The sequence below is a fragment of the Fulmarus glacialis genome, unplaced genomic scaffold, assembly GCF_000690835.1.
Source record: "Fulmarus glacialis isolate BGI_N327 unplaced genomic scaffold, ASM69083v1 scaffold30503, whole genome shotgun sequence".
Classification (NCBI taxonomy): domain Eukaryota; kingdom Metazoa; phylum Chordata; class Aves; order Procellariiformes; family Procellariidae; genus Fulmarus; species Fulmarus glacialis.
This window is the reverse complement of record NW_009204120.1, coordinates 23,593-49,636: the sequence shown is the minus strand read 5'-3', so window position 1 is coordinate 49,636 and position 26,044 is coordinate 23,593. Positions and strand designations below refer to the sequence as shown.

Genomic DNA, 26,044 nt, shown 5'->3' with positions numbered 1-26,044 from the left:
GATGCCTATTATCATATAGTAAGTTAAGTATCAAAATAAAGTATCCTTGATCTGCTATTACTATTTCCGCTTGCTATTCTTGAGGACTGACAAGAATGTTTCTGAATAAGACATACGTTTGCTTTCGAAGTCATACATTTTTATGAAAAATAGAGAAGCAGATGGCAGTAAAATAGGGGTATTGAATGTTCTTTCCTAATTGAAGTAAGGTGTAGGTATCACTATAGAAAGAGCTTTCCACTAAAGTCTCTTCCAGTAAAGGGAGAAATGGACTGTTGAGCAATGTTGTTTAATTGAAAGGGCTATGCAGAAATCGGTTACAGAACCAGGTTACCTGGGGCTGTACTGTACCTAGTGTAGAGCAAAGTAAAACTTACTTTAAAAGTAGAAACATGAATTGCACTTGATTTGGCTGAAGGGTTTTGAACTCATATAATGACCTTGCACACAAATCTGTACGGCACAAGTTCTGCAGCAACTGAGTTGCTGTATCTAGTAATTGCTTAAAATATGCTTTAGCCTTTTTCCTAGAATTCAACTGAGATTGCTTTAAAGCTGTATCTTTAACAGTTCTTAAATTACTAACATTATGCAAAATAGGTTCACACATTACAAAGAGAAGTATAAGCTTCCTGTCAACCTAAAACTACAATTAATTTTTATTCTTTTCTGCTGTGGACTTTCAGAAAGTATCCTTTGGCTGTTGCCCCAAATTAAGGAAGAAGGTAACAATCTACTGTTCTCAAAATGGCCAAGGGCGGGGTGCCTTGTTGTAACGTATGAAATAATGCAAGGGCATTATGCTGTTTATCTGTTGGAAACCCTTAAAGGGTGTAACTTCATTCTCACTAGTGAGAGAAAGATTCAGAGAAGCACGTATATCTGAAACAGAGTGCAGGCATAAAACCGGTGTAGTTATTCTCGCCTTTTGTACGGCATCTGGAGAAAATCCTCATCATCATCCCGTAGATATTATTCAGCTTTCAGTAGGCAAGTTGCAAGTTTCTGCTGAAGGAAAGTAACTATATAGCCATAACTACAATAACATGGAGGTAAGATTCTGACCACCGCCGCTTTTTTTAAACAGTATCTCAGCCTACAGCCTTACACTTCATTTCATGTGGCCTTCCTGTAGGCCTCATTCAGTATTTGATAAACATGGTCAGAAGATTTTAAAAGGTGACAATTCTTAAATATACCTGTGTTCCAAATTATTGGTCCTAAAACTGTGTAATTTCTCTCAGTATCATCAGGTAGCAGTTTTTGGAAGTAAACTGTGAGTTTGTCCTCTGTCTAAATATTAACCCAGCTTACTTGAAAAAGAGAACAGCTGTAAACATCCTGTCGATGTTGGTAGCAGTTGTGCCTGTGAAGGGTGAGTGGCATGGAATATCTTGCTTACAGGTTCACCTGTGCAGTGCACAGAGGAGAAGATGATAAGGGATATATCAAAGCTCTAGTGCAAAGCATATTTTAAGCTGTGTCAGAGGAATCTGCCTGGTCAGCAGGTTTTGTAGTCCATACATCTGGATAACCTTTCATACCTTTACAGTGGCTCAAGATTTGCAGTACAGGTAGAGGACTTGTTTGTTTGTTTTAAAACAAACAGTTTAATATTAAAACTATTATTCTGCTTGTGTGTATTCTGAATGCAGATCTCATTTCATGGCTTGATTATGTCTTTGATGTGATAAACTTGCTGTGAAATGCAAAAAATGTGTATTAATATGTTCTCCTAAACACTAGTAACATGCTCAGCAGATTATAAATTATACAAAGGAAATGGTCCCTTCCCCCGAAGAGCTTACCTGTAGAATTCGGAAACATTTGAATATTGCAGTATGTTTCCACGAAAATGATTTTCTCTCTCTGTAGTGATCATGGATTTAGTAAGTTGATATTAGAATAGTGGTGAGTTGCAGGCAACTTTCTTAAATAGCAAAGAACTGAAAATAATATTGCAATTGATTTTTGTTTTATGTTGTTTGGAAGTTTTGATTCTTCAATTATGAATCCTGGAAATTATACCCATGTAGACTGCCAGATAAAAAAATCTGAGAAGAGAAACTCCTGATATTGCAGATAAACTCGTTTTGTGGAAAAGAGGGCATTATTAGCACACATCACATGGTCATTTATTACAATATCTCTTCTAGTTTGGGATACTCTTCCCATTACACAGGTGTAGTGCTAAATTCCTGACTATTATTTTTCAGACACAGAGTTGATAATTACAATTTACTTTTCTGAATTTCCAGAGATTTGTGAATGCCAATACTTACCATTACCTACTAGAATGTAGCAATTCTGTCTTTATTAGAGGATGCAAGACTGATGAGGCAGTTATAAGGCTAATAATGAATTGATAAATGCCCACTTCCATTTTTGGTGCCTTTGTTCTGGAGAGAATTCTAGCTAAATTAAATGCAGACTTTGGATGATGACTTAACTAGAAATACAGTAGTCTCCAGTGGAAATGTCAGCAGTAATTGGTTGCTCCACTGTTCTTTGTTGTTTGGGGTTAAACTCTTAATCTCTGTGTTTGTTTGCCAGGCAACATTGGTCTGACTTGGAACTAGACTTCCAAAATTCATGCTGTCAGACATTGTGCATCAAATGGCTTCCTGCTTTTTGTAGGACTAAGAGAAAAAAAAAAAATGCATATGTATCTGTTTTGTCTAAGACTTTGCCTTTTGGAACAGAGGGAGGGGTGTACTTCTGGTAAACTGCAAATGATTTGTAGTCTCTTAACTTTTCAAGTATTTCCTAGTCTGTGGCTGTGTCAAAATTACTGCCGTATTAATCAGTTGAAAGCCACCTAGCAGAGGGACTTCTTCCATAGTGCCTGTGTATTTTTTGCCTTGTCAAACCTTTGTTTGTCACAATTGCAGGGGCTTATGCATTGCATTCAGAGTGGCATCTGGAATGAGCTCCCAGAATGTTAAAACGTTTTAAATGTGAAAGCTGTCTGCCAGAGCACGAGCTGCAGCGCTGCTTGCTAACAGCCTAACAAGAACTTCCCAGTTCAGCATGATATGCATTACTATTATAAAACACAGTTACATCAGGTTTTCAATATTGTAAGAAATTAATTTTGAAACATTTTACTATATGCCAGGCTGATTCTACACATATACAGTAGCACATAAAAGAAGGTGTTTTCACTGGAATAGTACTGTCTTCCTGTTGCCAGGCTTTCTGGTGCCATACCATTGCTTGATAATACCTATTTATAACTGTGTGGCATTAGCTTTTACTGCCTCTACAAGCCCAATAAATAAGTGCACGCTTGTACTAGTTGAATTTCCTTTGTTTAGCATAATTTTTAATTTTCTAGGCTGAATGCTGCAGAGGTCAAGGAGCACATGCATCTCAACAGAGGTTTTGGAGTAAAAAGCTTTTCATCACATACATTCCTGATAAAGTTCTTATAAGCCTTATATACATTCACTGTATTTTCCCATGTACTTGCTCTAATTATATTTTTGTCTACCTGACTAAGTCTCTGGAAAGTTTGGAACAATATTTTTATAGAGTCCTTGATCCCTAGTCATTATAGAATGGTAGTAATATTTTGCAGAATATCATTAGGAGTGTTTTGATGCAGGATCTGTTCTTGCAGCTGTGGATGTGGACTTGTTGAGTTACTGTTTTGAAATTTAAAGTAGTAAATCTTGAAAATTTATCTTTTGTGAAACAAGGCTGCTGAAAAGAGTAATTAATTTTTAATATTGTTTGAACTTACAAAGTTGATTATTCTTTAAATTGTGCAACAGTCCTTTTCAAAAGCAAATACATATTTTTTTCAATACTCTTATATTTTTGGAAGTGCAAATTGGTCCAAGAATCTGTCCTTGAAAGTAAAACATTACGACGTACCAAGATAATAGCATAATGTGTAGTGAGGCGGATTAAGTAATTGGGAGGCTGTACAGAACTGTTTCTCATGCAAGTCTGATTCTTGACAAATCTTTCAAAAATTATGTCTGTAAACATAAGCTATTACCCTTCCTGCTCTCCAAAATATGATGCCTCAGCTCAAGGATGCAAATGTGATTGTGCGGTATAAACAGTCAGCTCATCTATCATTTATTTGATGAACATCTGGACTTAAAGAGGAGGCAAACTGCTGATACAGATTTGTTAATAAATAGGACTTTCAGGATGCAGCAAAGGAGGAATTGGACAGCCCTTTTGAGGGCTGCAGTACTAAAAATAAACTGTTCAGTACAATGTACAAGGTCATAGTCTGGGGGAAAAATGAGGGTTGTTTTTTTAAGGGGGAACTTCATCCATTAGCTCCATTATTTCACAAAAACACTTTCCGCTGTCCCAGAATAAGCCAGTACAGTAAGGAAGTAAGGTAAACGTGGTCCTACAGGACCTATCAGGAAACTTATTTCTGTAGAGAGAGGAGGATATTAGTATAGTTGCATAGGACTTACCTGAACTAATGCATGCACTCTTTCTGCTGCTGAGCTTTGTATTTGATAGCCCCGTTCTCACTTTAAAGTATTAGCTCTCTCTTGCACCGAACCTATCTCTGATCTTATGTAGCTGAAAATTCTCCCAGTATCTCTCCTACAGTTTTTATATGCAATTCAGGGTCTATAAGACATAGTTATCAGGGTGACACGTTCTAACACATTTTTACTTTTCTTTAGCTGGCAGCCATAGGTGTATCTGTAAACAGTTGTTACTATAATTGCATCTAATTAGAAACAGTTTGGAAATACTCTCTTACTTTCCGAAGTAAAATAAACACTATCCACCAGTGTTTTACCGGGAGATATTTTCTCATTGTTAGCAATTCTGTTTTTCAGTGTTACGGTTTCAGCATTGACTGGTTTTTGTTTGTTTTGGTTTGTTTTTGTGATCAAAGCCAATAAAAGGGAAAAATTATTTTACCCAATTATGAGTGACAGATACCATTTATGTGTGTTTTGGTGTGTGTTATTAGTATTTTTCTTCCACTTTGAATAACAAAGCCGAAAGGGTGAAGGGGAGTAGCATAGTAAAGGAGGTTCATCAGAATGTCCGAGAGGGCTTTCATGTTATAATCCCTTTTAGCACTCAAGGAGAAAGTGTTTGTGGGTTTCTTTTTATTCCCGGTCACTTTGCTTTCTGGTATATTTATGTTCAAATCGGAATAGAAGATATTCCTGTAATAGATCTCTCCTGGCTTCACTTAGTAGCTTTCTGACCAGCTGGAATGGTCCTTTGGCTGCAGTATGTTCACGCTCCCAAGGTAGGGTTTAGTAGATCCTACACAGCAGCTACAGATCTAACGAGTAAGCCTCATCAGTTCCTGTGGGATGGAAATTCCAGCAAGCTTTAAAAGGAATGATTTGACAAGCAAGTTTGTGCTATTGCAGCTCAATTTGTTTTAAATAATATGGTAGTTGCACTTGCATGAAGCACACACGAGCAAGAAACAGTATTTGTTGTTAAGTTGGTTTGAGGTGCCTTCATATGGCTATATGATCTGCCTGACTCACCGGACTGTCTGCAAATGCTAGCAGTCCCCAACCACAGGCTTTCTGTCAGCAGCATCTGGCTTTAGGCTGAGTAAGAGATTCTGGCCGTGTGCCTTTTCACACAGTTTAATTTGCTAACTAAATGTAAGCTGATTACAGCAACTGGCTTTGGTCTCAATTTTTAGTTAGGTGAAAAAAAAAGCGTCTAGCTTTTTTAATGAAGCAAAATGAAGATTGATGAAAGTGCAGCAAGTACCTTGAGCTAGGTGGTAATCCGTATGCTCTCTGCTCCTTTGGCTCTTTGACTGTCTTCAGTCTTAAACTGTAGCTGCTGCGTAGGGGTGGGGAAGGAAGGGAGAGGGGCTTACGGAGTTGTAAGACTATGTAACGACCTTTTTGTATTAAATCTGGTTTTTTCCAACCAAGCTTAACTCCAATGCTGAAGTAAGAAACTTCAAATTTTTGATTATCAAACAACACAAACAATATTTTCATTTATAAGTGTGAATATAAATTTTTCTTCTAATGAAAATCTCACTTAACAGCCTTGCATATTCTCACGCAAGAAATGAAATGGCTTTATTTCCAACTAGACAGTTTAACAAAATTTCCTAACCATTTGATCAAGAGCTGCCATGATAGTCTCAGTGATTATCATGTTGGAGTCTAGGTGGCTTCCTCAAGTGCATGGGAATTCCCATGAGCATCAGGGGTTTTGGAAAATATGCTGTAATTTAGTAAGTAAAAGGAATAAATCTCATTTAGTTTTTAATTACTATTCTGGTGTTTATTTTAATTTGTGAAAAATAAAATCTCAAAATTGATAAGCCCTGAAAAGGCACTTAAACTGTAGACTTCTCCCATATGTGTATTGCCAAGTAGTTACTGTCTGCCTAGTGCTTTCTCCACACAATCCTTTCTGCTCTGAACTCTCTGCCAGGTTGCACTTCACGGACTATTTTGTCTCTAAATAGCAGCAAAAGGAACTGAATTAATGAACTAGCAATTTTAGCTTGTTTTAAGCTTCACTGTGGATATCCAGCAACCTTGACTTGTGTCAATGATTGTGAGGTGTGTCTCCCTTTCCTCAGATTTTCTTCACACATTTAAACACTGTGATCTTACGTATTGTTATGTGATAGCCAGAAGAACTGGCGTAGAAAATAAGCAGGTGGAAAAAAGTGCCTGCAATTTTCAGTGCATGGCCAGAGCACAGTGTAATTACACCCTTGTCTTTCCCCTAAGTCAAATTCACGTGTTGTACCATGGTGCCAGTCACACTGTTTTATCCACAGGAAGACTTGGGTCCCTGTCTCAGAGGGATTCCATTGTGATTTTGACTTTAATGTTAAAAGTGACTCTACTCCAAGCCATAAGTTATGTTAAAATGTGGGAGGTTTTTTTTTCTATCTGCTTGAGAGCTTTGAGAGTAAAGTTTTTTCCCATTGGAAGTATTAACTGAAAAAGAATTTCCCTTGAGTGTTAAGAAAATTTATAACGTTGATTTGAAATAACCAGTGTTTTTATGTCATCAAAATCTTTTGATCCTTGATAGCATAGGAGTAGAAATTGGATTTATTTTTTTTACTATCTTGTTGCACAGCAATTTCAGTAGTATCACTTCAGTCATGATTTTAAGCTTTCAGCTACCTGGGAGAAGGAAGTGCTAAGACCTGCATTTTATGCTTTGGGTGCTCTTGAGATGATGCATTTAAATTAAAATCAATGCTTTTGTGAACATTATGTTAGATTTTTGACTTTTGAAATGTCTGTAATTATTTTATATGCTATATATAATGTATCTATTTTGATTTGACTTTATTAAATGTTTGGAAATGTAGTTTACTTCCATCTGCTTTGTAAATGGGACACATTTTAAAATGTTGCTTTTTGAAGGGCTGTTGGATGGGTTGTGCATTTTGAAGTCTTTTGAGAAGAATTATCAGTAGAGAATTTACTGCGCAGTAAGAATAAACGTGTAAATAAACGTATAAAAGGTGCATCATGTTTCATACTTTTATTTGTGTGTTTAAAATACTTCTATGTCTCCTGACTTTTTAGCTGCAGCATGAGAAAGCTGAACTGGAGCAGCATTTAGAGCAGGAACAGGAATTTCAAGTGAACAAACTGATGAAGAAGATTAAAAAACTGGAAAACGATACAATTTCAAAGCAGCTCACCCTGGAGCAGGTAATTCCTTACGTTCAGAATTATCTGACTGTAAAACAAGGGATTCTGGGAAAAAAAAAGCTTGTTTTGTATTAGATTTGACTTATTTTTTTAAGTATGTAAGAAACCGGGCAATACCAAGAATATAGAAAAGTCAGTTTGACTTTCAAAGCAATAAATCATTAACATAATTTATTATGAGAAATTTTGATTAATTTTTTTTCATGGCCGTTATAACTTCTAGTAGCCTTACTGCAGGCCTTCACGTCTGCTGGACAGCTGTGAGTTTTGCAAACAAAACTTTTTGGTAAGTAATGCTTCTTGTTGCTGTACATCAGCTTCCACTCTCATGCTGCTAGTGAGAAAGACTGTCACTTCTAACAGCGGTTAAGCACAATAGTAAACAATATGTATGTGGTCTAGGTCACCTTTTTGTGGTAGCTTGGGTAGCACAGGACTTGAACTGTATGATGTCAGCTGTGTATATACTTAAAAAAGATTTGAGATTTGACTACATCCAACTCCCTTTCTCCCTAGACAGTTACGAAGATTGCAGAGATAAAACACCACTTGTTTTGGTCATGTTTCCACTGGAAGTTTAGACATTGGGACTGCTCTTATGTCTTATTTTAGGCATGTGCATCAAAGCGTCTCAGTGGCATTAGTAGGAGTCCTTTTGACTTAAAAGGCAAACTGATGAAACATACAGGCTTGTTAAAGAACTTCAGTTTTTCTGGCTTGTGGACGTCCGATAATTTGGGTGGTGTAAATATAGTACGTTATTTCTGTGAATTTTTTTGCTGTTCTCATCAGATGTGGAACTTTTTTGTTGCTGGTAATCTGAATTTCTACCATTGTTTTTATGACTCTCCTATTTCTGTTGACGTTGTGGGTAAATTAATTAATGGGTATCTTAATGATGAAATGGGTTTTCTTGATTCTTATGCTAACATTCTGTATGGAGAGATCTATGGAACAAATTGAAAAATAGAAAGGTAGGAAGATACAGTTGCCAGCAAATCGTTAACCAGCAAGGAAATTAACATGAGATTGAAATAACTCTCTTAGCCACAAGGTGGTGGTGGTGGCCACCTAATAAAAATGCAAAGTAAGCTTACATACGTATTAAGCTGTTTTAGTCTTTAAAATGTTAGCATAAGCCACAGCTAAAATCTTAATGATACTTCTTTTTGTATCGTTCTGGGCAGACAGACTTGTGAAATCATAAAATTTTAAACTTGTTGGTACATTTGAATACATTTGATGGTTAATAGATGGTTCAAAAAGCATGGATGCTCAAAGGTCTTTCTCTCATATATCTGACCTTGAAAACTTACTTTGTTTATGAAGATGTTAAATTTGGCTGTCAGTTTTACTTAGAAATTCCATGCATATTTATATGTAATGCAATGTATACCTTTGTTTTTTCTTACAGTAAGGTATAGTAAATCTCAGGTTACTTTGAACTTCAGCATGCTTTCTTCTCTTACACAAATTAAAAAAAAACCATATTGTGCTAATTAACCAGCTGAAGCAACAGCCTTTGGGGCATGTGCCATACTTAGCAAGAAGCAACCAAAAGTTGTGATCAGAGCAATGTTGCCTTTATTGTACACATAGGGAATTAAGGAAGAGAGATTGCCACAACACTTCAGCGTAAGTTTTGTGAGACCTGTTAAACAGGGCATGGAAGGAGTACTTCAGCAATGCTTGGAACATAATCTAGGGCTGCATTACTAGATCTATCACTGTAATCAGTGAACAAATAGTTACAACATATGTTCACTAAACGATTATTTTTAAAATATGGAACACGAATTATCTATGCTTTGTGTCCTTCGTCCTTTGCTTTCTCTCGTCTGAGCTGCTTATGCCACAGATGATCAGTAGGTAGCCAGTTTGAGCAGTGATGATTGTGTAGAACGTTATTCCTAAGTAAGTTGGGTCTTAGGGTTCAAATGTGACCTGACTTAATTTTCTTAAGTCAGCTTGAAGTGGCAGAACATTCTTCTCTGAAGGCTAATGGTGAAGAAATTTGCAACGTGTGACTATTTCATTAACTGAACTTCTCAGTTAAAATGAGCAATAATGTTCTGTGTTACAGTTCAGTGGTTTGATAGGAAATACATAGCTGTCATTTTTGTCCTATAGAGGCCAAGTTTGTGTAGTCTTGCTGTTAACTCTTTTTAGTTGCTTTTCTGTTTCTCTTTCATACAGTACAGTGAGAAACTAGAATTGATGCAGTTAGGAGATGAGAAATAAGAACTAAACTGCTAGTAATAATCTAATCCTTTGAAAGAAGAACAACATGAAATGTGTAAAATCTTCTGGAAAGATATTCTTGGAGAGCAGCAAAGAATTAAAGCTACAAAGAGTGAGGGGCAGATAAGCAGAGAAGTGAAATTTGGGATAGTGGGCTTAGGCAGAGATCGTGTTCAACTTTCATTGATTTGGAAGATCTCCATTTCAGGAGGGAACAGTTGTGCTTGTTAGTAAGTTGGCAAGAAGACTGAAGAAGCGGTAATCCAGGAATACACAGACAATGGATATTTTAGCAGCATTTCAAGTAAATTAAGTGGATGCATGAGAGAGAGAGAGAGAGATGAGAAGAAACACAATTGGATGGTGAGGAAGGTTAAAAGGGATTCCTCTCTTCGTCTGAAGAGAAGATTAAGGTCCAAAAAAGCCAACAATACTTCCTCGTTTCCCTGTTGTGATGGTAAAAATTAAATCATGTTTGATTGGAATGTAACTTTGAACCCATATAGAATGACGCTAGTAGTGACAGATTTGCTGGTTTGGTCTTCAGATGTAATCCCATCCTGCTTATTTTAGTCCAGAATGTTATCACCTTCCTAACAAATTCATTGACTAGAGTTCATTGACTGCATTTCAAAGTACACTTGAAACTACCTAGTACAAAACAAATATACCTATTCTCTGCATTCACAGCTCTGGTCAGGATGCTGCAGTCGCTTCTCCTGTAGGTTCAATTCAAGGTGTTCGTCCTCAAAACTTTAATATCCTGACACTGAGAGGAACTGGGACAACACTCAAGATAAGGAAAGGAAGATACTTGTTTCCAGTGTGTTTTCATAGTGCTGGAAATGGGGAGTTTTAGATCTCTGTTTCACAACCCGGTTTCCTTGGTGTTTCATCAGAGTATGTCTGTCAGCCTTCAGGCCACAACACAAGGCTCATTTGTGTATTGTTGCTGATGATTTGACTTTGCCATTGTGCATGCTCTAATTAATGGACTCCGCTGCCTTGGTGATGGTTGCTATAATACTAAATGTAATCTCAGATTTTTCAAATCCAAAGTTATAAGTAATTTACTCTCTCTTCAAATTCCAGTGTGCTCTTCTTCCTACCTATAAATGAAATAGGTTTATTTTCACCAGTATGTTTTTGTGGATTTGTTTGGTGCCAGATCAATAACATAGTTGTAAAAAGTTGTAAGTAGTTGTAGAAAGACTGTGTCAGAGCAGGTGAGTCTAAACCATGCTGCGTTGAAGTGATGCAAAAACCATTGCTGCAGAAGTAGTGATCTGCAGTCAAACCTTTTTCATCATGTCTTTTATATAGATAGCTATGCAATGTAGTGAAGATCTGAAGTTGGTAACATAGAAGCACGGTGTGCAGATTACCAGATTCCCAGAACATTTTGTGTACTTTCTTCCCTCTGAATGCTGTCAGCCCCAAGCATTGGCCAAAGTGGCTAATGAGCAGTGCCCTAAGGCAAAGCGCCCTGTATCTCCCAGGCTGAGCCCTTTGCCTTTGTAGCACTCCAGCTCCTGCTGCTGTGGGGAATGAAGTGTCGGTCAGGTTCCAAATTCTCATCCCTCGTGTGAGGCTGAAGCATATTGCTTCTGACTTCTCTTTTATTGAAGTGTAAGTTCCCTCAACTGTTAATGTACATCTGGAAACTCGGACATGGAAAGATTTACTAAACAGTGTTTCTTTTTCTAATTATGTTCGCTATTACTCATCAATATATGTCTGTTTTTACTTACAGTAACTAATTCCTCTACGCTTTAAAGAAGAAAGTTGTACATTCATTAAACTTGCACTCTTAACTGAAGTGCGTAAGTTTAAATTTGGTTTGGGTATCTCAATATTAATTTAGTGGTTAGCAGAGCGCCCTTACAGATTTAGATTCTGTAATAGCACTTCACCCAGTGACGCAGTAAACATGCGAGGAAATCACTTAATCTGTTTTCAGTCTTTCCATTTTGTAATGTGGGATTATTTGCCCATCAGGAAGGTGGTGAGTGTTAATTAAGGCTTGGCTGGGAAAAATACCTCCATGCTATTTTCCACCTATAAAGGTGTTGAGCTATTTCAGTATTTCACCTATCTATTATTCATAATCTATTATTTATTATCTATATTCATGATCTATTATTTCATTCATATGTTTCATTATTGCTAACTTCTGGAGTTCAGCTGCCAGTGTTACTGAATAAGATCAGCTGTGCCTGGTTCTGTAGTATTCTGTGTATTCTTATTAATATTTGCATTGTATTTGTACTAAAACGCTAATAATAGATTTCTCCATGTGTGGTTCTACATTATATCTGCTTTCGTTAGCTTATAGTAGAATCAAGAATGTTTGTTCACACAGTAAGTGAATGGGAATAATGTCAAGTTAAGCATTTACTTTTATAAAGCCTTTGCTAAGATAGAAATACATTTGTTTCTGCTAGTAAGTGTTTATACAGTAACACTTAAGGCAGTTCACATAATTTTTTCTTAACTATTTTTGTTGTGTTGCTCCTTTATCTAACACAAGGGAAACATGGCTTCTCTTCCATTTTTGGGCTACTTAACTGTGATTCTTCCACTAAAAAAAGACTAAAATTTTTCAAAAGAAGTAATGTTGGTGTAGTGGACAGTAAATTTGGTTTGAACTTGAGACGCATGGAATAGGAGATGTGTTTTGAATAGGCTTGTCATGTCGTCAGTGACCATGTGTCCAGGTTTCAAGCTCCTCCTTACTGACCAGAGACACGTTCTGTGAGAAAAAATTCTGTTAAGAACATGACAACTGTGCAACTCCTGAATCTCTTGATTTTTCACTGGCTCTGTGACCAGTGTGTTGTGCCTGATTTTTGTGTCTTCTTCACCACCTCCTTGCTGTCGTACAGCTTCATGTAAAATGGTAGTGTTATAGCAATGATCTTTCATAATGACAGATCCTTGCAAAAAATATATTTTCATTGATTGTCTTTCCTCTCCAGCTACGACGTGAGAAGATTGACCTTGAAAATACTTTGGAACAAGAACAAGAAGCACTAGTGAATCGTCTCTGGAAGAGGATGGATAAGCTTGAAGCAGAAAAACGGTTTGTCTTGTTGCAGTATGTTTGTTACTGTGGGAGAGATATCTTTTAATACATAATATCCTGGATTAAATATGTTCATCTCTGTCCCATAAGAGTTGTTTAATCTATGAAAACTTGGAAGTTAAAGCAGTTGTAAAGCTCCTTGTTTAAATGATGCTACATCCTTGACTGCTTAAAGTAGATGAAACTAAATAGTATAATAAATGACCTCGGAAAGCTTGAAGGAATTTGCTGAACTTTTTCAACTGCTGATAGACTCTTTTTAAAGCTTCTGGTTTGGGGTCAGCTTTGTATTTGTGGCCCAGAGAAAATAACGTCGTATTTTAGTGTATGTGATATATGAGAAGCTCTTGTTTTTCCCCTATCTGTTCGAAGAAGACTTCAGCTTTTTCTCAGTGGTGTGCGCTCATGACATTGAGACATTCCGCTGCTTCTTCAGTAGAAGTTAAGAATCTTGACTGGTGCCTCAGAAGACACCTCAGCCTAGGTGAACTGCAAGTTTTGTAGTTTTATTTTACAGAGCCCTGCTGTGTGGAAGGTGCTCTGAAGAGCTAGATGTGATATTCAACAGTGGTAAATCCATAGCAGGATGGGCCTTTGGTAGGATTTTTATGCATCTTAAGTTTAAAGTCTTCTTTCAGCCAAACCATTTCTTGTTTAATTTATCTCAGAGTGCCTTCTTAGGAGGAGTCAGACCATGCGTAGTACCACTTTGTATGGTATGTGTGAATACTAGGCCATATAAAGGGTTGTGCTTGCATAGTTCTCCGCTCTTCAGGGTGGAGTTGGATCTGGCCAATCAACATGTTTCTAGTGAAGAACAGTTTCATGCTTTCAGGCTGAAAAATACTTCAAATGTTAACTCCAAAAATCATAATTTAGAACGTTTAATATCCACCATATGCCTATTTCATTATAAGAGAAGTTCATTACTCCTGAATTTACAGTCAGTTATTTGAGGTATTTGAAACCTTGACTATATGGAATATCTTTCTGTTTGGGGATTTAAAAAAAAAAAAAAGTGTGTGTGGGGGTGGAGACTATTTGACTATGCTTCAGAAAATGTCTGTTTTCTCTTTTGGTAATGGTGAAATGCAGAAAAGCTTGTGTTTCACCATAGACATACTTTACTCATCTTTTCATCTTGAATATGTGTTCTTCCTCTAAGAACATAAATGTAAAAAATCATAAGAGATTAAATGAATTTGCTTAGAAATGATTTTGTGGAATAAGTATATTTGAGAGAGAGAGAGAGAGAGTGTGTGTATATATATATATGATGTATTTATATATATGAGAGATATATATGTAGTATTTGAGTATAAGACTGAGGTAAATATATATAGTCCAGAATTTGTTTTTCCTGAACTGTATGCAGAAATATTGGGGAGTGTCAATGTCTGAATATTTTAGAAAATCCATCTGTGCTTGGACAATAAATTTTACCTTTTTTTATTTTGAGTTAAAAAAGAAAGCATTATAAATGCTCCCAAATTCTCCCAAAATTCTCTCCCCAAAAACCAGTAGTTAAAGTAAATCTTACATAGCTGTCAGAATCCTTGCAGAGGCTTTCTGGGGGATTTAAGGGGTTTTCTTTTCATTAGAATTGAAGGTAAAGTTTGAACTATTTTTCATACAGAATTTTGCAGGAGAAATTAGACCAGCCAGTATCTGCTCCACCATCACCCAGAGACATATCAATGGAGATAGATTCTCCAGAAAATATGATGAGACATATCAGATTTTTAAAGAATGAAGTGGAGAGGTTAAAGAAACAACTGAGGGCTGCACAGTTACAGCGTGAGTAAACAACTTGTTTTAAATCTTTTCGAGTTTGTGTAAAGTAAGATTTTTATATATATACTTTCATGAGTTTGAATTTAAGGTAGAAGTAGAAAAAAATAGGGCAGCTTTGGATTAAAACATTTTCATAATTGCAGCATTATTGCTCGTTGATGTATTTATACTGCAGTTTGGGTTTTTTTAGCTTTACTAGAAGGGTGTCTGGAAGAATCAACAAGTATTTCTTGAATATTTTGGGCCAGAAAAAATGTTTCTATCTTTTTTTCTTTTTTTCAGAGACTTAGCGCTGTTTCAACATACAGATTTTTCAAAATATACTTATGGCCTACTTTGTAAGAGTCTTGTTATAAATTAAGAATTACTCAAAAGAACTAATAGCTAGCAAAATAAAGTTAAGTTGTTTATAAGAATTTCACTTGTTAATGATTGCAGCTGCCCTTATATAATTGTTTGTAGCTGTTTTAGACTAATTGTTCAGGCAGCTATTTGACTTCACAATATAGCAGAACAAATAATCTTGTTTTGTTCTTACCTATGTAAGATCGCTTTGAAGGTGGACAGAATAAATAGTTGTGTATCAGTCCTTGTGTTTCTGTTGTGAAAAGTGTCACGGACCCCTGACCAGAAGTGGAAAGCCTGCTTTTTGCCCTGCCTTTCAAGAGAAGAGGCTACGGCTCTGAGCGCATGGTCTCATCCGGCAGGAAGGTCGCTTGTGCCTTCCTGTGATCTTTGCAATGCCAGTCCTTCATTCCTTCATGATAAATCTAAAACTTTTATCTGAGTTCATCAGTTCTACCTAGCTCCTACTCAGTAGCATTGTATTTCAATTGGTAGGTAAGTAGATACCTAACCATATAGACAGAAAAATTTGGGTGAGTGGGAAACAGGCAATATTCTCCCCTTCTAGTGTGCTGGTCTTGACAGACTGACTGGAATATTTCAACACCCATTTAGAGAAATAGCTTGCCAGAGGCAGCGGCCTTCCTTAAAGACAGAGATGATGGGAGAGTGCTCTTTTGCAGAGGCCTTGTGCGCAAATTCGTGGTATTAATAATTTGTGTCAGTTAAAAGAAGATAAGGACTGCCAATCTCTGTACTTGCAATTCTGCACTGCAGCCTTCACTTACTGAACTTCAGAACGAGAGCAAGGCCTTAAATTTAAAGTACTCTTTGTACAAATCTAGCCTAATTAATTTAAAGTATTCTTTATTATTTTTAAGTGGTTTCTTTTTGAATTATTGTGATTTAGAGTAAAAATTCAGAAGCATTTAAGGTGAAATTCTCATTGACTCTGTACTTGCAATTCTGCACTGCAGCCTTCACTTACTGAACTTCAGAACGAGAGCAAGGCCTTAAATTTAAAGTACTCTTTGTACAAATCTAGCCTAATTAATTTAAAGTATTCTTTATTATTTTTAAGTGGTTTCTTTTTGAATTATTGTGATTTAGAGTAAAAATTCAGAAGCATTTAAGGTGAAATTCTCATTGAAAATAAGATCTAGGTTTTACTCTTTCCTCTTTCCCTTCGTGAACAGGTTAAACAGAGCTGCAATATGAATAGCAATACTGATGGAAATGGTGGATGTGCTAGCCTGCAAGCAGAAGATGAAGCTGAAACACAGTTTTCAGTTTGGTGTTTGCAATATGTGGTCATCAGAGAACTTCTAGTAGTAGTATTATTCATAAATACTTAATAAAATCTGCTTACTAAATTCTGATATTGGTACTACATTTTGTATGCCTGAAGCACTTCTAGGCTAGGAACTGTTTTGGTATAATAATAGTTTTGAATAAGTGATACTGTTACATTTGGAAGCAATATTTCCACAGAAGAGAGATAAATCACATATTGTTGATAGTTTGGGAACAGTCTTTTAAAACAGGAATATTTTGATTGAAGGGTGCTGCATAAAGAAATGATCACAAAGCATGATGAATTGTAATTTTTTTTTTTTAATATCAAGGAATTAACTGTAAACTTGATCAAACATTAGAAAACCTCACAAAATACATTGTGTGTCATAAGTCTTCATCATGTGTTCCATTTTATTTAAATAATCTGTCAAAATGCTTTGTAGCTTTCCATAATTTGATTTTATCACTTTAAATAGCCTGTGATACCAGACCATGTAAGTGATGTTTGCTGAACTTGTTTAGAATTGCAAACTCAAATTGCCCTTTGATGTAAAGAGTAAACCACTTGTTGGCTTTTAATATTGGCACAAGTTCTGCTGGCCAAACTCTATGATAAAATGTGTCGTTGAAAGAATGCTATAAAATACATATAAGGTAGCAATTTAATAGAAGTTTGAGTGTTTTGGGTTTCAGAACTTGTTTTGTGCTTCCTCCTTCAAAATGGAAATATATCTTTAAAATCATTTCTTCTGTGTGTTGCAGTAAAATCTTTGTAAATGTGGAATAGCATTATTTTAATGGAACAGAAATCATTGTATTTCTTCTTTATGGTTTTGGTTTTATTATTTTCTTCATGACTTTTTTCCTTTCTTTTCAAATTAGTTTAAGTAAACACTTAAAACTTCTTTTGATTTTTACCTTTTATTTTCAAAGTTGCTGTCAACCAGTAACTTATATTAGTAGCTGCTGTTCTGAGTTAGGCTTTGAACTAATGACTTAGAGATGAGAATTTTGAGTGATCCATCCTGAGCATTTTCTACACCCTCATTCTTGAAGTACTGGAGTAAAATTAGGCACAATATATTTGTCTGTGAAATTGAATTTTAATCAAATTTTAACAAAATTCTGAATTTCAGATTCAGAGAAGATGGCACAATATTTAGAAGAGGAGCGACATATGAGAGAAGAAAACTTGAGACTTCAAAGAAAATTACAGAGGGAAATGGAACGTAGGGAAGCACTCTGCAGGCAGCTGTCAGAAAGTGAATCCAGCTTAGAAATGGACGATGAAAGGTTTGTGTTTTCTAGCCATCCAGATATGTTAGCATTGAGCTTATTAATCAATACTCATACTTCTTTTTTGAATATTATAGAGTAAGTATTTATAGAAGTAACCTGTATAAGGGTTCAATATAATATCAAATTTCAGCATGGTCCAGCAATATCTTCAGTAGAATTGTATCAGACTTGTGTAGAAATTGCATTAGTTTTAACAGTGAGAGAGAAAATATTTGTATCTGAAGATTGCTTAGGGTTTTGATAGTGTATATTGAAATAAATACAGCCGTGGAGCTGAGATTCAGGATAATTCAATCATAGTACCTTTGTTTTGCCCCTTACTTGGTAACTGCAAGGAATTCTATAGGGTAGGAACAATGTCCTTACTTGGGGCTAATTTGTCCTTTGCAGAAAATAAAATGCGTTCAGCCAAATAGAAAGGGATATTGTGTAAAGCCTTGGAGAGAGGAAGCATTTCCAGAACTGTTGGGTTGTTCTTGATGTCCAAACCATAACATCCTTGATTTTTTTTCTGTACTGCAAGCTGCATTGGTTGCACTGACCTTACAGATAGTCTTGAGTTTTTCATGGGTTTATATGATGCCTTTTAGTGTTTTCTCATGTCATAGTCATATGACAGTGTTATATCTTGAAAAAGGTTTTTAACTGCACTTTGAATAAAACTTTCTTATTTCTTATCAAATGCTCATTATTTTGTTGTACTGTCTTAAATTATTTTGGATTTATAGTGGTCCTTTAAAAAAAAAAAAGTTACCCTGTGCTGTGTATTCTTCTGATACTGAGATATCTCTTCTTGGGTCATCAGTATATTTGTTATAAGCCATAATTTACCAGAAACAAAGTACCAGACATTTTGATTCAAGGAGCACCCTTAAAGTTCAAGGTAGTGTTTTCATTTTAATGAAATACTAGACAGCTGACATATATTGCATTAGCATCTGGTATTAAGATATAGCGAATGCTATATAAATTGAATTGTTAGAAACACAGGATTCTGGTGTTTGAATCTACTTTTATTAGCTTAATCTTTTCTGCCAATATTTACATTGTAATGGAAATACAGTCAAAATCTATGCGAATTACCAAGATTAATCCAGGAATATCCTAATAATTTTTTTTTGTCAACCGGTTGTAGGTAGTGGTAATCAATAAAATGCAGGAAAATTTAATTAACTATTCTGTACTTCTAAGAAATTTCATTGTCATGTTGATTTTCTCAGTACTACAAAGGCGTGACAGAATCACTCCAAAACAGGTATTTGCAGTGTAAGTAATATAAAGTAAAGGGAAGGACGAAGCAGGTGTTAGAGTGGCTAGTCTTAGGAGAACTGTGTAGACAAAAAAATTGTGGAACTACATGCAGTAATGATTTTAAAATGTACATTTTCATCAGCTTACATTGTCTTTCTAAAAATGATGGTGGTGATGGATCAGATATCCATTTTTTTCAGTTGCATTCTGTTAGCTGATGATACTTATTTTTTGTAGATGGGGGGTAGATGAAGATGCTTTACTGAATGCAAAATACACAGCTCTCCCAAAACTTCTTCCTCCTGACTAGCAATAGCTTTGTCTTCTCAATCCTCCATCCTGTTCTTTGGAGTAATAGGGAAATATCTGAAACCAGGAAGCACACTAATGGTGTGCTGCTATTTCATATCACCTGATCCAGGTACTAGGATGACTTACAGAAAATTGTCTTTATGTAGAATAAAATATGATTAAATCACAAAGACCACTGCCTTGCTGTAATACTTGTCTGCATTACAAGTTACTGTATGTTGCAGAGGTAGCCTAGTCAGTTCAATTTTGCTAACCTTGCCACTGGTAGCTCTTTAGAAAACTTATATTTAATTAAACTTTAATTTGCCAGTTTATTAATTTTCTGTTGTTCTCTATTGCAGCTACTTTTATTACCTGATCTACCCAAATTTAAACCAACGTTGGTATCGCTACAGCGTACTGCTTGTGTTAGGTGTTGTGGCTTAGTAACTCTGAATATCCTGGTTAAAAATCAGTAAGACGCAGTATCAAAACGTGTTTCAAATAGTTTATGAACTGGCTTACAGACTTCGAAGTAGCAATCATTGTGAGTTCCATCAAATAGGAATATTTTTAATGCTGCTCCATGTTGTCGGTTTTTTCTGTGATCTGCAAATAAATGTAGCTACTGAGAATTTCTGAAAACACAGTGGTAGAAAGGAAAACAAGTAAGAGTCAAAGAGCTATTAGGTAGTTAATTTTGCCTGCTACTTTGCTGTGTCCAGTAAAGAAACACAGCTAAATGTAATAATATAAACCCGGGTGCACTGATTTGCAACCGTATGTGCAGGAGAAGGTGAGCAGGGGAACCTCTAATCTAGACGATGACCGAAAAATCTAGGTGGAGAGTGCATAAGGAAGTCAACCTGAAAGCTGCCAGCCTAGAGTTGTGGAAAAAATACATAAAATTACTTTGGAGATATAAACAGTAAGTGGCAAGTAGGAGCAATTGATATGATTTTTATCTCCTTTTATATACCACTTGATGGCTGTGAAGAAGCTTCACTGTATTCAGCAAATAAAGTAAAGTAAAGTACAAATAAATATCACTAAAATTATTACAGGCAGGGAAGAATGCCTTGCCTGTGGTTCTCATCTGTTCAGTTTATCACAGTGAAGTGTGGGAGGTGTCTTGCAACACAACCTAGAAGTATCTTTAGTGGGAGAAAGTCCTGGGTTCAAAACGTCTCTCTGTTCCAGTGGCAAAAGATACGATGAGCAAATGGCTAAACGTTGAGACTGGAGGGATTCAAGTAGGAAACAGGGCATGTTTTTAACTGTGAGGCTGATCAGCTGTTGGAAGGAATCATCAAATATTTTAATGATTTCCCCTCCTTTTTTTTTCCCCCCCCTTCATGATTTCAGATTAGCGCTGAATGCCTTTCTGGAAGATAAGAATGCCTTTCTGTCCAGCCAGACAAGCTATTGAGTTCAATGTAGAAATGATGTGTAAAGTGCAAGAATGTAGTATAGGTCAGATTTGATGACATGATTTATACCTCTGACCTTAATATGTACTATTCTAATCATATGCAACTTGTATGGTTTTAACTGCAAATGACTAAGATAAGTCCAGCTATTTCCATTGAAAGTTAAGCCAGTATCTGAGCCTTCAGCAATGATGAGAGTTCCTGTCATGACTTCCTAAAGGTGACTGGTCCTTCATTAATCTAACGTGATTCTTATGGGAATGGAAAAAAACACAGTGAAACATTTAAAACATGGAACATATTAAAAGGTTTGATCTAATTATTCTTTACCTTTTTTTGTTAGATATTTTAATGAGATGTCTGCACAAGGATTAAGACCTCGCACTGTGTCCAGTCCTATCCCTTATACACCCTCACCAAGTTCTAGCAGACCTATATCACCTGGTAAATATTTAACCCAGTTTCTAAAATTATTGTATGCATCACATAGTAACGTGCCCTATTAATATATTTAGGTCAGTAGCCTTTCAAAGCTAGTCTGGAGAAAACAACTGCATCATAATTGTAAGAATAGTTTTGTCTTAGATGTTTTCTAGTGCAGCATGTTTTTGCATGGTTCTGTTTTACACTGTGAACAGATATTAAAGGTCAGTTAAGGAGCTATCACTTGAACTTTTATTTCTTTTTTGCTCTCTCTTTTTCTCTCTTACTGTCTCCTTTTTTTTTTTTTCTCCCCCCTCCATAGAAGTTGCCCAACAGGATGCATAGTTCAAACAGATTTCTAGAGTTTGGTGATGAACTAGTAATGAGACTGCTATTGTGCTCTGAAGCAAAACTTCTATAAGAAGTCTAATCTTGAACGTGTTGGAAAAAAGTCAATTTCCATTTCTGTTTAGTAGAGAAATGGCTTTTGTACTTCTGCTATTTTCTGTTGTAAAACAATAACTGTAAAATTAAGAATTCCTGTCACTAGTACTTTGTATAACAAAGGTAAACTAACCTTTTCTGAGTTTTAATTAGCGAATATATTTTTTTAAGTCAAAGGAAATGTATTTGTGTTACTAACACATTAATTGACTGAAATTTAAAAATCCCTTAAAATTGCGATTGGACATTCATTGAAAGTTGTTGGCCGTGGATGTTATATGGCAATCACAAATTCACTTTTACATAATGAAGCGAATCCTGCATGCCCTGCTTTCCTAAGTTCACCTTTAGAACCTGTCAGACAGAGTCCTACAGTAAGGGCAAATGAGACGTGCTCTATATTGACACATTCTGCAAGACGGGATTGAGACATTTTATCACCAGGTCTGCTAGAACGTATAAAATGTCTTTAAACTATTTAATTTTCAAGATTGACTTTATTTTTTCAGAAGGACTCAAAATAATTTTCATCCAGGTGTTGCAAAAGGAGTAAGCATGTGTGAAAAACATCTATGGCCATAAGCCATGTTACAGTGTTAGAGATGAGCATTATGATGGAGTTTTTCAAGAGGTTTTTGGGCTTCTGAAATGAGCCAAATCACTTGACTTTCAATGTTTTGCAAGGTATGTTACCAAGAAAACAATACGTGTTTTCTTATCAGTTTCCTGTAACTGGGTGTACAGAAACATAGTCAACAACTGTTCTGGAGTAACTACTGTGGATGTTCACGGTTATACATGTGCAGCCTTAATAATACAGTAGTCAGCTGCACGTTGTATCTGCAGTCCACACAGTGGTTATAATTAAAAGTATGTGTAGGAAAAATTATCTGGTAACTTACAGGCTTGCATTCTAGATCACCTAGAAATGCACCCAATTTAGATGCTGATGTGTCAGTGCAGGAGCACTCTGTGGGTTTGTTCCTATGCTGGGACTGAAGCACATTCCTTCTTCCCTGCGGACTTTACTTCCCATCGGTAGTTGATACAAGAGTGCTGCATTCTAGTGGGAATTATATCCCACAGACAGGGGATGCTGAAACACAGTCTGAAGCAGAGTTAAAAATAGCACAGTTGAAATGGTCGTTTCTAACAGATCATTATTCACAATTTCGGTAATGTTGGTACAGTAAATATTTCAGGCTAACACTTCTGCACAGACAGCTACATTACTCTCCTTCACATCTGATAAATTAATATCCACAGTTGGGAAGTTTCAGACTTCAGAAAAATGGAAGCAGCAGTTTGTTAGCAGAACTAATGAGATCAGTAGGGAATTTTGTACAGCTGTCTGAGATATATGAATACAATAATGGATGAAAACAAATAGTTTCTGAGAGTGCTTTGTACCTAAAGTAGTACAGTAAGACACTGTCAAAAGTATTAGCACAGAATAATACAGCAGTTATATTTTGCATCAAGTAATTGTATGACTTGGCATGTTTCATTTGGGAAATGATGTGCCTGAATTTGTAGAAACATAATTTGAAACCAGTTAGAAATGCTGTAATTTCATATGGATAGCAGGTCAGGTTTAATGGGTCAGATTCTGGCTCCTGAATCCCAGAGCCTTTTGTGCTTGCATGGCTTTTGATACTGCTTTTGAGGACCCTTTCAAGCTGAGATACTGCTGAGATTTCTAGCACAGTGCATGGAACTTTGAAGATTGTGGAAGTATTGCTACTCCTAGGCAGCTGGGGATTAGTTACTCTAATTACCAATTAGTCTTTAGTGTAGATAAACTGTTTCATGCTTTGCTTCTGCAGCTAGGCTAGATAGAGATTTTGGGCTGCTGAGCTACCTTGGATGTATGTACACTACTCTGTTACCGCTTCTTTGACTGCCCTGTTATCGCTTCTTTGACTGCCCTGTAGACTTGCAGTTGTAAAATTTTTGGAGCTGGTTTATCCCAAAGCAATCCAAAATGATAATGTTGCAAAGGTGACTTAAAGCGTATTTTTTGCCTCTTATTGTTCTGGGCTCGTCTCTGACTTGCAACACGTTGCCACCTACCTGAACATTGACTTGTTTCTGTCCCTGTGCTTACAAAAGCACTTAGTTATAAAACATGTGCTGTACAGACCATTAAATTGTGCAGTCAAAAAGCAGATTAATTTTGTTAATCTGCATTCTTGAACTACTCTAAAGTGACAGTGATTCCATTGGAGTCACTTGTAATTTGCACCAGACATACATTGGGGAAGTAGCAGAATCAAACTTAGAATTGAAGGAAGCAAGGGGAGTATGTTTCCTTATATGACTTCATTAGTGATTGGAGGGTTCTCCCCCCGCCCCGCCCTCCCCCAAGTTCTTGTCTCATCAATTGTAGGCACAAATACAAATGCATGCAGTTAAGGACAAAGCTGTGTGGTGGTGCATACTGTAGCTGCAGTGGCACTGTTTTGCATTGATTTAGTGTTGAAGAAGTGTGAAAACTGTCAAATCCAATGTGGTGTTTTAAAAATTTAATAGACCTTTAGAAGTTTTTTTGGTCATAATTCTCCAAAGCAGTTGCTAGTGTCTAATACTAAACTGAGAAGCTGAGAAAAGTCTTGTCTCCTACCTTACTGATATTTTTGTCAGAAAGCGATAGTGAGCTAAAGGTTTTGGAAAAAGTTCTGTTTTGAGAAATACTCAAAATGTTCAGAACACTTCAAGATCTGAACTTAGTGGTTGCTGTTTCTGTTTACCTTCGTTAGCTATACAGGTACTCTGCATTTTTATGAATTAGTTCTTACAGAAAGGAAATATTTAGATGGAAGAACTAGATATTTGCGGTTTTGAATATTAGGCTTTCCTTAATGTGGATAAAACAAGTTGTAATTTTAAATGTTAGTTGCTAGCCTAGTCCAGCTAGCAACTAATCCCGGAATGTTTTAACTTCACAGCCCCAAAGATCTTTGGTCCCTGCCTATAAATGCCGAGGCAAAACAGGAGGAAGCCTGGTATGCCTTGGAGGAGCCACCTACATCCAGTTTCTTTGTGGAAACTCGTAGTGGCCCAGTGCTAGATGGCTTCTCCAGGCATAATCTCTCTGCTTCTTCAGACTGTATTTTGTTCAGGGAGCCATTTCCTCCGAGGAGGAATGGAAGGCTGGATGCAAATACTTGTGGACTAAAACTAAGTTGCCAGGGGAGCCTTACACTGTTTATGTTAAGTGAAAAGTTATGTTTAACACTGTGTAATGTATGTTTTGAAACATACAGGAAAAGAAATTAATTTCATGTATGCTTTAAAGTACAACGAGTACAATTTTTTAGATGTCTAATCTGGCGGCAGTTACCATTTCTTAACCTATTCATTGATTCAAAACTAAAAAATTTTAAAGAACCTCACACTTTAGTTTATAATATAAACAAGAATGTTGATGTTACCTTGTTTTAACAATTTTTAGGTCTGTCATATGCAAGTCACACAGTTGGTTTCACACCACCAACTTCACTGACTAGAGCTGGAATGTCTTACTACAATTCCCCAGGCCTTCATGTGCAACATATGGGACCATCCCATGGTATTACCGTAAGTATTTAAAATAGTAAATACTTGTTACCAATGTCAGTTTGGTTTTTAAAAGTTATGATTGCTTGTCCTTAAGCTTTTTTACAAAACACTTTTGTAAATGTTTGTTTTTGTCTCCTTACTCCAAGATATCTATTGCTGCTTTCTTCAACCCTGATTTTCCTCTTCACCCCTCAGAAACTGATTCTTTTTGGAGAACCTTATTTTCTGCAAAAGAATAGGATGTATTGTCATCTTAAGGACAGTAATAGGTATCATCTTATGGATCAGCAGGCAGGGTGTGAGAAGTGATATTCTAAGCTACTAAGCCTATCCCAGGAAGTAAAAACGTTGCTTTCATTTTTCTCCTAGTCTCCACCATCTGACGGATGAGTCATCTGAGGTTGCTCCAAGCTCAGGTTTTCTTCAGGATGACACACAATGCTACCACCATGTCACTGTAACAGGCAGTTAACTCTTATTTTCTATTCTCATTGGCAAAGAAGAAAGTTAATATAAACATTTGTTAGGGCAATTTCTCGTATCTTTCAACTGGATTTATTTCCTTTTTACCTGCGATGTTTGATGCATTTCTACTTAATCGTGTTTCTTCTAAATATTTGTGGAGTTTAATGAGCAAACAGAACCTAAGTATTAACCATTTGGCAAAATACCTTATAGTTGTTGTATCAAGACCATTTTGATTTTTCTCAACAGGTATGGTAGTATGTAAATATCCTGCAAGGTTTTTTGCATATACTTGTCATTCTCAGATGTGAAAACATGTTTCAATAGAATTTTTAGTAGAATGCTAAACTATGGCTGCTTCTAAAATATTTAGGTGAGCGTGCAAAGGTAATTGTTAATTTCATTGAGCAAAGATCAGTGGCAAAGCTACAATGGTGGGTAGAACAGAAGGG

General features: G+C 36.2%; 1 protein-coding gene across 1 annotated transcript in view; it reads left to right on the top strand.

Annotated features, from left to right (window-relative positions):
- The window catches only part of CCDC6 (coiled-coil domain containing 6), a gene marked incomplete at its 5' end in the record, with an annotated part of 31,279 nt that overhangs the window by 1,059 nt on the left and 4,176 nt on the right, over positions 1 to 26,044 (top strand). The window contains 6 exons of the mRNA XM_009574873.1: positions 7,539 to 7,667; positions 12,887 to 12,990; positions 14,630 to 14,790; positions 17,565 to 17,721; positions 21,043 to 21,143; positions 25,021 to 25,145. Coding sequence (XP_009573168.1) covers positions 7,539 to 7,667; positions 12,887 to 12,990; positions 14,630 to 14,790; positions 17,565 to 17,721; positions 21,043 to 21,143; positions 25,021 to 25,145 — 777 coding nt within the window. The remainder of the gene's footprint in view (positions 1 to 7,538; positions 7,668 to 12,886; positions 12,991 to 14,629; positions 14,791 to 17,564; positions 17,722 to 21,042; positions 21,144 to 25,020; positions 25,146 to 26,044) is intronic.